At 38.5% G+C, this 12,327-nt stretch overlaps 1 protein-coding gene across 1 annotated transcript in view; it reads left to right on the forward strand.

The window, feature by feature from the left end:
* Window positions 1–12,087, forward strand: part of sucla2 (succinate-CoA ligase ADP-forming subunit beta) — a 103,452-nt gene extending 91,365 nt beyond the window's left edge. The window contains exons 10-11 of the mRNA XM_072270486.1: window positions 3,358–3,446; window positions 9,905–12,087. Coding sequence (XP_072126587.1) covers window positions 3,358–3,446; window positions 9,905–9,979 — 164 coding nt within the window. The 3' untranslated portion in view covers window positions 9,980–12,087. The remainder of the gene's footprint in view (window positions 1–3,357; window positions 3,447–9,904) is intronic.
* The last annotated feature ends 240 nt before the right edge of the window (window positions 12,088–12,327 follow it).

Consider the following 12,327-nt stretch of genomic DNA (forward strand, 5'->3'; position numbering starts at 1 on the left):
GTATCCAATAAACAGAAGAGTGAAGAGGTTGTTTTTGTTTAACAAAGCAATTCCAAAGTTCTTGTGTTAATTTTAAGCATCTGCAGTGCACTGTTGAAAATTCATTTTGTTTCAAGTGATCAACTGATAACCTACAGGATGAAACATTATGCTGTTACCTAGTCCCCCACAAGTCAGTCCTAAAATTCAAACTCTTATGAACAACTGAATATGTTTGAAAAGTAGAATAAGTTTTCATTATTTCGAGATTATGTCTTTATTGGGTAAATAAAATTAATTTGCTCGCAAGTTTGTCCAGCAATCTGATTGAAAACTGAGATAGTGCAATAATCTTTCAGTGTGATAATCCAGAAAATAAAACCAGCATAAATCACAGATTTACCAAATACTCTTGATATGGAAAGTAGTCAATTGTCCCATTAAGTCTCAATCAGTTGTATCTAAGAACAATCTAGCTAATTTTACGACCTCATTCCATAGCCTACAAGTTATTTTATTCTTATCCCACTATCTTTTGAAGTATTTAATTGAGTCTGCTTCCATAACTTCTGCCATTGTATTTGAGGCTCTTAAGTACTCACTCTGAAAAGTTTTTTTTCATGTTCAGTTGGTTGTTTCATTGTATCTCATTCCACATCCTCTGGGTTTTGCTCCTTCAGATCGTGAGAACTGATTTTGTCCAGCTACTCTAAACTAAATTAATTTGACTTTCTATATTAGATCATCTGACAATCTCTCAATTGCAAGGAAAATCAGTGGCAGCACCTTCACTCTCCCCACTGAGGTCTGTCTTCCCTGTAATTATTTTGACAAATGTTTTTGTAAAAAGTTTTGGGATCTTTCTTAAAAATTGATGTCCAGAATCAAATACAATATTCCAGTTATGGCCAAACCAGTTATTCATAAAGATTCATCAAGATTTCTTTGGTCTTGTATTTTACATCTCCAGTTGCTTCATTAGCATTTTCTTTATTTACCCTATCATTCTCAATTAACAAAATACACCTCAATATTTTTGTTCTGATCCCTCTTTTAGAATTGTATACTTGAATTTCTATTGCCTTTTCTCACTTTTTTTATGTGCCATTTATCTACTCGTTCTGTCAGCTTGTTACTATTCTCCTCACCGTTCACTGTGCCTCCAATTTGGTGTCACTGGAGATTCTGAAAATGCAAAGCACTCCTTTTATTCAGTCTTTTTATGTACAATACGCCTTTTATTCACAGAGCGCTGGGTCCATTCTGATACTGAGGTGCTTCTTTACTCTCTACCCAGATACTGTTCCTGTTCCCTTAACCCACTGTGGCACTTTTGTCCATATTGCTTTTAAAGTAATTGGATCTTGTATCCCGCAGTCCTGTTACTGACTGGACATGTTCTCCTCCACTCCTGTTGCTCACAGAGATTTAGTTTCATCAGGTCATTTCACTTTGTAGTACCATTAATCACCTAAACCATGCTTAACATGTGGCTTTTAACCACACTGGAATCCTGTTATTGTTTGTTACTCAGGCCAGAGATGTTGTGGGGATGGAACTGGACTCTCTGACGGTGGTGTCTGAAAAGAGGATGCTGTCCAAGTTGCATGCCATCTTGGACAATGTCTCCCATCCACTACATAATGTACTGGGTGGGCACAGGAGTACATTTAGCCAGAGACTCATTCCACCGAGATGCAACACAGAGCGTCATAGGAAGTCATTCCTGCCTGTGGCTATTAAACTTTACAACTCCTCCCTTGGAGAGTCAGACACCCTGAGCCAATAGGCTGGTCCTGGACTTATTTCCTGGCATAATTTTACATATTACTATTTAACTATTTATGGTTTTATTACTATTTATTATTTATGGTGCAACTGTAACAAAAAACAATTTCTCCCAGGATCAATAAAGTATGACTATGTAACACTGTACTCCTTAAATGTATCAGGGATCTGTGTTCTTTTTCTTCCTGCTGGAAACTTGTTCCTGTTCCTTTTAGGCAGTGTTGCCTTTCAACCAATCAGTCTCTAATCACCCATACACTGCTTTTTAACTCACCAAACCCAACCAGGACTCTGGCCCATCAAGAATCTGTTCCCTGTGCTCCTTTTATTTATTACTGTTTCCATGGCTGTTTTTACTAAATGGCCATCTGTTTTTGGCTCTTTTACTCACTCATGCTCTGTACCCTGGACAGCTTTTACTCACCGGTTTTTATTTCAAAAGTAAGCTTTATTCACAATAAAAATATATATACAAAAGAATAAATAGTGCAGAATCTTTTACAATCTCTTCCAGTGTGATATGTCAATACATTTGGTAGTGTTAGTTAATTTTTCAAAACCATAATACTTCTTGCAACTAATATGTCCACCTGGTGTGATACATTCCCACCTCCCCATTTTTTGTATGCCCTGGAGGTCCTCGTACGCACTTGGAGTCTGTCTCCTGAATTCCTGTTACTTGCTGCAACACTGTCTTCTACTCTCCTTTTACTCATTGTGGATCTGTTTTTCTCCTTAGTCTTATTCAGCAGAGATTTGTTTTCTGTTCTCCATTTAATCTCTTAGACTTTGCTTATTTGCTCCTTTTATTAACTGGAATTTGTTCCTACATTCTTTGATTCATTAGGGATTATTTTTCTGAGTTCTTTTTCCAACCAAGGCTATTGTTCCCACATTTCCTCAAACAAAACTCCTACTGGCTCCCAGTCACAAGAGAATGCAGATGCTGCGATCTTCAGCAAAATAAATCAGGTTCCTGAAGGACGTCTGTTGGCAGGAGGGGGGGATAATACGTATATATTTTAGGCAGTGTCTCAACCCAAAATGTCTGCCATCTTTTCCCATCTCCACCACTACAGTTGTTGCTCGACCCTTTGAGTTCATCCAGATTTTTGTTTTCTGCTGTATCCACACCTGTCTTCGGAGCTCCATCACATAAATGGTTTTCAGTATAGCCAAAGAGTTTTAAGGATGATGTCAGGCCTATTTGGGGGAAATGTATTATCTGTATTCTTGGTGATTAATTTAAATGTAAAAAGTGCATCTGAGAAGTTGCCAAGCACGTTGAGTGTAGATCGGAGGGAGTGTAGATTGGGGTCTGCAGTGACCATGAGCAATGGAAGGAGTCCATGATATCATGATTATAATTATAGTTATTAATTGATCAGTAGTTTGGCCAATCCAGGTTTTGGGTGGGACTGATAAATGTTAGCCACCAGTGATATTGCTCCACCACATGTTCTTGCAAAGTTTAACACGGTCAGGAGACAAATAACCAGCATGAATTGTTGGATTTTCTTCCACAGTTGTACTGATTTTTGATGGTAGTGTTGCACTGTTTCAAATTTGTTGGTTTCTATCTTATTTTAGGTACACGTGTTGATGATGCAAAAGCATTAATAGCAGCGAGCAGCCTGAAAATTCTTGCCTGTGATGATCTGGATGATGCAGCGCGAATGGTAATACATATTCTGCAATCAGGAGTTTATGTAAAAATATTTAAAAGTTTAAATTTTGCAATTAACTGCAACAAACAGCAGAAAACAGCTGAAAGCCTGCACGTGTGTATCACTCCTGCCCTCCACTCTCAGTCCATTGACCTAAAACTACTCACGTGCCACACAGGAAACCGTCTTTGAGTCTCCCACCTGGTACAAGAATGAGTCATTTTCTTATTTGTATTATAAATAGGGTTTATTACAAAGGATGAATGTTGGTGTAAATTAAATGTTCCCAGATTAATCAATCAGCCATTAGGTAGCTTTCTAGAGTAATTTGTGGTTGAGCCCACTAGGGGAAAGGCAGTCCTGGATTGGGTGTTGTCTAATGAACCAGATTTGATTAGGAAGCTTAAAGTAAAGGAACCTTTCTGAGGCAGTGATCATAACATGATAGAATTCGCCTTGCAGTTTGAGAGGGAGAAGATAAAGTCAAATGTATCAATATTCCAGTGGGGTAAAGGAAATTACAGAGGCATGAGAGAGGAGCTGGCCAGAGTTGATTGGAAGGGGACACTAGCAGGAATGGCAGCAGAACAGCAATGGCTGGAGTTTCTGGGGGCAGTTCAGGGTAGATGTATCAGCAAGATGTAGCATTCTAAAAGCAGGGTGTGGCATCCGTGGCTGTCAAGGGGAGTCAAAGAGTGCATAAAAGGAAAAGAGGAAGCATATAATATTGCAAAAAATAGAAGTTAAGAGAATTGGGTAGCTTTTAAAAGCCAACCATTTTCAGGGAAAGCTGGCCAATAAAATAAAAGGAGATGTAAAAAGTTTTTCCCAATATAAAAGAAAAGCGAGGCTAGATATCGGACTACTGGAAAATGACACTGGGGAGGCAGTAATGGGGGACAATGAAATGGCAGACAAACTAAGTGAATAAATATTTTGTGTCAGTCTTCACTGTGGAAGACACTAGCAGTATGCGGGATATTTGAGAGTGTCAGGGGGCAGAAGTGAGTGTAGTTCCTATTACTAAGGAGAAGGTGCTTAGGAAGCTGAAAAATCTGAAAGTAGAAAGTCACCTGGATCAGATCGACTACACCCCGGGTTCTGAAAGAGGTAGCTGAAGAGATTGTAGAGGAATTAGTAATGATATTTTAAGAATCACTAGACTCTGGAATGGTTCCAGAGGACTGGACAATTGCAGTGTCACTGCACTCTTTAAGACTGGGGGGGGGGGGGGGGGAAGAAAGGGAGTTATAGGCCAGTTAACCTGAGTTCAGTGGTTCGGAAGATGTTGGAGTCCATTATTAAGGATGAGGTTTTGGGGTACTTAGAGGAACATGATAAAATAGGCCAAAGTCAGCATAGTTTTCTTAAAGGGAAATGTTGCTTGGGAAATCTGTTGGAATTCCTTGAGGAAATGACAGGCAGGATAGACAAAGGAGAGTCAGTGGATGTTGTATACTTAGATTTTCAGAAGGCCTTTGACAACAAGATGCTGCACGTGAGGCTGCTCAAGAGTTCATGGTATAGGAGAGATACTAACATGGATAGAAAATTGGCTGACTGGTTGGAGGCAAAGAGTGGGAATAAAGGGGGCCGTTTATGGTTGGCTGCCGGTGACTAGTGATGTCCTGCAGGGGTCAGTACTGGGACAGCTTCTTTTCACAAGATATGTAAATGATTTGGATGATTGAATTGATGGCTTTGTGACTAATTTTGCAGGTGATACAAAGATAGATGGAGAGGCAGGTATTGCTCAGGAAGCAGGGAGTCTGCAGAAAGACCTAGATGTAGTTTACAGGTAGAAGAAGATTTCCACAAACTATTGTCTACCCTGTCTTACAGTTGACTGAGACCCTTGATTCTGAAAATATCAATTGATATGAAGTATCCAAAATATAAAAGAGTATAGAGGTAAGAGAGAGGTGAAGCAAGGACTGGTAGGTCAAGATTTTTAGGTCAATTACCTTTCATTGTTCTGTGAAGGTTATAAATTACAGAGATGGGGCCAGGTGAAGAGAAGAAAAGATATGTTTGTAACTGGTCAAAGACCAAGAGAAACTGGATGACAATTGACGGGAAATAGTTTACAGCAGCTGATCTGTCTGGATGATGGGGATCAATTAGAGCAGGGGTCCCCAACCTTTTTTGCACCACGGACTGGTTTAATATGGTTTAATATTCTTGCGGACTGGCCAACCGGGGGTGGGGGGGGTGCGGATGTTCAAATAGGGTTAAACTCACCTCAACATGTCTTTTACAGTGAGGGTTGCCAACTTTCTCACTCCCAAAAGTAGCAGTCAAATCCCGGGATACTTGTGTTTACCCCAGGAAAGGCTGCCATGACCATGAAGCCTTGCATGGGCACCTGTGTGTGCATGCGTGTACGTGCCGATTTCTCCCCCCACAAATCGGTTTTGCCTTTATCTTCCGGACTATACGAACGTTATTTCTACTTTATATAGGCCGTGTATTTATCATATCATTCCTGCTTTTACTATATGTTAGTGTTACTTATTTTCGGTTTTATGTGTTATTTGGTATGATTTGTTAGGTTATTTTTTGGGTCTGGGAACGCTCAAAACTTTTTCCCATATAAATTAATGGTAGTTGCTTCTTCGCTTCACGCCATTTCAGCACGAAAGGTTTCATAGGAATGCTCTACCTTAGCGGGGGGAACACGGAACAAGGGCGGTCCTGTGTGGGACAAACCAATTTAGCCCAATATACGGGATGTCCTGGCTAGTACAGGACAGTTGGCAACCCTATGTTCAAGTTCAACAGTGCGTGACAGCGAATGAGGAAAGGTGCAGCTGACTCATATTGTTTCCTCACGGCCCGGTAGCACATGCCCGGCCCGGTGGTTGGGGACCGCTGAATTAGAGCAGGGCAGTGAGAAGTAAACAATGCCAGGACTGAGTTACAGATTCAGCTGTTGTTAAAAATCTTAGAATGTTGTTAGAATATTTCCATCATTATCTTTTATACACGTATATTTATCTCTTGATATATGGATGATGACCCTCGTTCACAAAGGGTGTAAAGATAAACTGTAATAACTATAGTTTAACTTCAGAAGTAGGGAAAGTTCTAAAAAGGGAGATTGGAGACAAAATCACTTTGACAAATGTGGATGAAGAGATGAGTTTAAAAAAATGTATCTGAAGTTTATTGATGTTACAAAGAACATAGATGAAAGAAATGCAACTGCTCTGGTACATTTGGACTTTATAAGGCACCATCTAATGGGTTTTATCAAGGATTGGAAAAAGCTGCAGTAAGTTGTAAACTCAGCCAGCTTCATCATGGGCACTATCGTCCCCAGTATCGAGGACACCTTCAAAAGATGATCCCTCAAAAAGATGGCATCCATCATTAAGGACCCTGTCACCCAGGACATGCCCTCTTCCCATTGCCACCAGCAGGGAGGGGGTACAGAAGCCTGAAGAGAAGCACTCAGTGTTTCAGGGACAGCTTCTTCCTGTCTGCCATCAAGTTTCTGAATGGAATATGAACCCATGTACACTACCTCACTATTTTTTCTCTTTTTGCACTAGTTAATTGATTATATTTACTGTTTTTAATCATTGTATATTGAAATGTACTGCAGCTGCAAAACAACAAATTGCATGACAACACACACAAAATGCTGAAGTAACTTGGCATATCAGGCAGCGTCTGTGAAAATGAATAAACAGTTGATGTTTTATGGCAAGGATTAGAGCTGAGATCGGGAGTGGGCGGGAAGATTTCACGATATATGCTAGTGATATTAAACCTAATTCTGATTCTGACTGCAGTTGTGGGGATCTGGAACAAAAGCATTCAAAGGGTCAAGCAGCATCTGTGGTGAGGGTGGAATTGCCAATGGTTCTGGTCGAGATCCTGTTTGCAGAATCTGTCTTTGTGATATCTGTGGAAGACAGTGGGAGAGCATTATCTAACCACTTCCCCTCTCCTATTTTAAACCATCTACCTTCCCTCTCCTGATGCAGGGTCTTGATCTGAAATATCGGCAATTCCTTCCCCCACTGTAGATGCTTTCGACCTGCTGAGATCCTCTAGCAGATTGTTTTTAGCTGAAGTATTGCGTTCTGTTCAGAAGGAACACTTTAATGAGGATGCCAAGTTACTGCAAAGGATGGATAAAACAGTGACCAGAATATTATCAGAGATAAACATACAAATGTTTGTACTCCCTCTATGGCAAGAATGTCTTTCCTCAGATTAGGGAACCAAAACTGCACACAATACTCCAGGTGTGGTCTCACCAAGGCCTTGTACAACTGCAGTAGTACCTCCCTGCTCCTGTACTCGAATTCTCTTTCTATGAACGCCAGCATACCATTTGTCTTTTTCACCGCCTGCCCACTTTCAATGACTGGTGTACAATGACACCCAGGTCTCGTTGCATTTCCCCTTTTCCTAATTGGCCACCATTCAAATAATAACCTGTTTTCCTGTTTTTGCCACCAAAGTGGATAACCTCACATTTATCCACATTAAATTGAATCTGCCATGAATTTGCCCACTCACCTAACCTATCCAAGTCACCCTGCATCCTCTTAGCATCCTCCTCACAGCTAACACTGCCACCCAGCTTCGTGTCATCCGCAAACTTGGAGATGCTGCATTTAATTCCCTCATCCAAGTCATTAATATATATTGTAAACAACTTGGGTCCCAGCACTGAGCCTTGCGGTACCCCACTAGTCACTGCCTGCCATTCTGAAAAGGTCCCGTTTATTCCCACTCTTTGCTTCCTGTCTGCCAACCAATTCTCTATCCACATCAATACCATACCCCCAATACTGTGTGCTTTAAGTTTGCACACTAATCTCCTGTGTGGGACCTTGTCAAAAGCCTTTTGAAAATCCAAATATACCATATCCACTGGTTCTCCCCTATCACTCTACTAGTTACATCCTCAAAAAATTCTATGAGATTCGTCAGACATGATTTTCCTTTCACAAATCCATGCTGACTTTGTCCAATGATTTCACCGCTTTTCAATTGTGCTGTTATCACATCCTTGATAACTGACTCCAGCAGTTTCCCCACCACTGACGTTAGGCTAACTGGTCTATAATTCCCCGGTTTCTCTCTCCCTCCTTTTTTAAAAAGTGGGGTTACATTAGCCACCCTCCAATCCTCAGGAACTAGTCCAGAATCTAACGAGTTTTGAAAAATTATCACTAATGCATCCACTATTTCTTGGGCTACTTCCTTAAGCACCCTGGGATGCAGACCATCTGGCCCTGGGGATTTATCTGCCTTCAATCCCTTCAATTTACCTAACACCACTTCCCTACTAGCATGTATTTCCCTCAGTTCCTCCATCTCAGTAGACCCTCTGTCCCCTACTATTTCCGGAAGATTATTTATGTCCTCCTTAGTGAAGACAGAACCAAAGTAATTATTCAATTGGTCTGCCATGTCCTTGCTCCCCATAATCAATTCACCTGTTTCTGACTGTAAGGGACCTACATTTATCTTAACCAATCTTTTTCTTTTTACATATCTATAAAAGCTTTTTACATCTTTAATCTTGTTGCTGAATTCTTTTAAAAAGAGTTTGACGAAGAGCCATATAATAAACATACTTGCAAAATTAATGCCAAATGGATTAAAAAACAGTAACATCATGAATATAAAATTGACTCTGTTCAGAACGGTGGAAGGATGGTTGTTCAGTTTCTACCAGCCCCGAGGACCGAGGAAGTAGGATATTATTCCTCAGGAATCTATAGTTGACCACTTTTATTTTGTGTTTTTCTGTCAACAAGGCTTAAATATCCACAGAATAGACTGGGAGAATGGCAAGAACAGAAGTTAAACATTTTGGTATAAAGAGTGACACAAAGGGTAGGGTAAATTGGGTGCACATACTGTACATTCAATAAAGTCGTCAGGACCAATTGGGAATAAGCTTAAGATACCGTATGCATCCTTAACTTTACTAATAAAAGAACAGTATTACAATGTCAAGAAGAATGCTGTAAGCTATAAAACATTTCCTATGCATCTGTGAGAATATTGTATTCAGTTCAAAGTCCACACTGAATGAATGTGGAGCCTTAGGAGAAGGCAAGGATAACAATTCCTGCAGTGTTATCGGTGGTGAGCATTTTTAGGTATGTGGAAAGGTTAAAGGGACAATGTGAATGTGGCTTTCAGTGTTAACATTCAGAAACAATCAGATAAATACTTAGGTAAAGCTTCAATCAGATTACTGAAGAACTGGCATGATTATTAATTAGAACACTGGATAATGATTTGTAATGAGACTGTGCAGTTGTTTATTTGCTTTGAAAAAGAACAAATAATGCTTCAAAGAATAACTGCCATCATGAATTATATCCTGAACACCAATTTCAAAGATTAAAAATAAACTGAATTACTCATGTTTTTCTCTGTTGCAGATATTATATGCCCTCTCTTCTTTTTTACTTCTATTTTTCCTTCCCGAACAGGTTGTCAAACTTTCAGAAATTGTTTCACTGGCTAAAGAAGCACAAGTCAATGTGAATTTCCAGCTCCCAATCTAATCACAATACTCCAGCCTCGAAAGTGGATGCTTTAAGGGGACAGTTGTTAAACAGCTATTTATTTTTCATATGCTTATGTTTTTTGAAATGTTTGCTTAATAAAATGAATGTGGTTAGCAACCTGGAGTTATTTATTTGCTTGAAGGGGAAAGAAAGGTATGTTTAGAAGAAGCAACACTGATTACTGCCTTTTCCAGGCTATATTAACTTATGAAAATCTGTCATGCCAGTTCATTAACATTGGATGCTTCAGAGCAATGTACTCTACATGAAACATCTTAACTTGCTTAGCACAAAGGCTGTTTTTCTTTGGTGCACATGTTCATAGTGCAGTTTGTCAATTGGCTTTTTCCAATGAAATGTGTAAAATTTTAACATCTACATTAAAATAATGAATGTCATGTAAATGTTCAGTGGTTTTGTTAAATTGTTAACAAACAGTAATTTCTGTCTTTTAATTCCTTCATCTATTGGTCATGCAAGAGTCAAAGTACAATAGTGCAATTATTCGACCAGCAAAATAGAGATCTACTTTCAGCAATCCCTGTGATCTACATTCAAATCTCTCTGTGGCAGCTGTGGAATTTAATTTTAATTAATAATCAGAAATACATGAAAAAAACTGTTGCCCTTATCTGATGGGGCCTTTAAGTGACTCAAATCTCATACAAGAACCTAGCAAACCCCTTAGTTCAAGGGCACATAGGAATAGGGAGTAAATTCTGGCCTTACCGGTAACGCTAGTGTCCTGAAAAATGAATTTTGAAGATATCGTCCACTGAGCATAAGATTTGCATGTACAGAAGCAGTAATTATGCTATTTTCTGTGCTTTTTAGATTGCTTTTTCTTCTTCCATCGAAGATAGGAAATGGGTCATTTTTATGGCTTGTTTACTGCTTTGTACTGGGTAACTATGTTCCGTCAGCTTGCACAGTTAATTATATCAGCAATTTTTATAATTTTGTAAATTTTATCTAAATAATTCTAGTACCTTCAATGATACAGAACAAATGTTATGTTGACTTAGTAAGTTTATTACACGAATGTGTACATTGCATGTGATTTAGTTTCTCTGTTTAAAAATGCTCTTCATTATACCACTCCTGTTTATTTTAGACAAATAAAACACTGGCCCACAGAATTCCCACTTAGCAGAGATATGAATCCAGTGAAATATGAAAGATTGAGAATGCAAGAATTTTGAGCAATTTTAGACTGCAATCCATTGATTTCTGTTTGGTAAGGTATCAGATGATATAGAGCAATGGCCATGTGGCTCACTTTGAGTCCATTGTATTATCAAACTTTATGGAAAATTCAAATAAAGACAACATGAGCAATATAAAGCTTAGTGCCACGTGGTGTAATTATGAGTGTAATTACAGCTCCCTATGCTGCTGCAAAAAAGTCCTAAATGATATTTTTTAAAAACCTGCAAATGCTGGAACTTGAGAAAAATATTATAGAAAATGTTGAGAAAGGGCTATGGTTAGGCGGAATTTGCAGAAATAGAGAAAAATTAACATTTCAGGTCAAACATCCTCAGAGCTGGAGAACAGTGAAAACAAGCTAGTTTTAAGTACAACACTGGTCTGACCCTCTCTGCACCTTAAGACTAACTTGTTTTCTCTCTTCCTCTCTCTAATGAAGTGTCTTCATTCTGAAAGACTAATTCTGTCCCTCTTTCCTCAGATAATGAATGTTAATTGCATTTTTTAAATTTCAAAATTTTAAATTATTATTTTTCCTTTCTGGGTAGAGCATTTTCACTATGCAGACTTTTCAAGGCTTTACTGTTTTGATGTCTGTTCAGATTCTCACTAAATTGTGTCTGTCTGATTTAATGAAAACTATGGATTTGTGATAGTGTATGCGAAAAATGAAAATGCCAGCTCAGAATGAAACATAAGTATCATCTGAACTTGAATTTATTTTTAAGTTCAACCGGGGTCTGTATCTGCGATGATATTAATAGAGTTTTTATTGAAACTGCAACAATTTTAATGAAAATAATTAGAAAAAATGGTCATTCTGTTCATTTAATACAGAAGACAATGAATTCTAAAGATTGCTTAACTTAGTCAAGGTTGCCATTTATTTTTAACAGTTGTTTTCCCTATTGAATGTTCAGTAACCTATGTTTATTAAATTTGAATGCACTAATTGTGTGAGATGAAGGTATGCTGATCTAACACAAATCTGAATGTTGTTTTTATTTGATCATTTTAAAAGGGTGCATAAAGATGAGAATAACATGAACTCTGGTGTATAATCAGAAATTTCTGATTTTGAAATTAAAAATATTAGACAAATACTTATATTTATGTAGCTAAATAGTTTGCTCCGA

Source organism: Mobula birostris, chromosome 10 (genome assembly GCF_030028105.1).
Source record: "Mobula birostris isolate sMobBir1 chromosome 10, sMobBir1.hap1, whole genome shotgun sequence".
Taxonomy (NCBI): Eukaryota; Metazoa; Chordata; class Chondrichthyes; order Myliobatiformes; family Myliobatidae; genus Mobula; species Mobula birostris.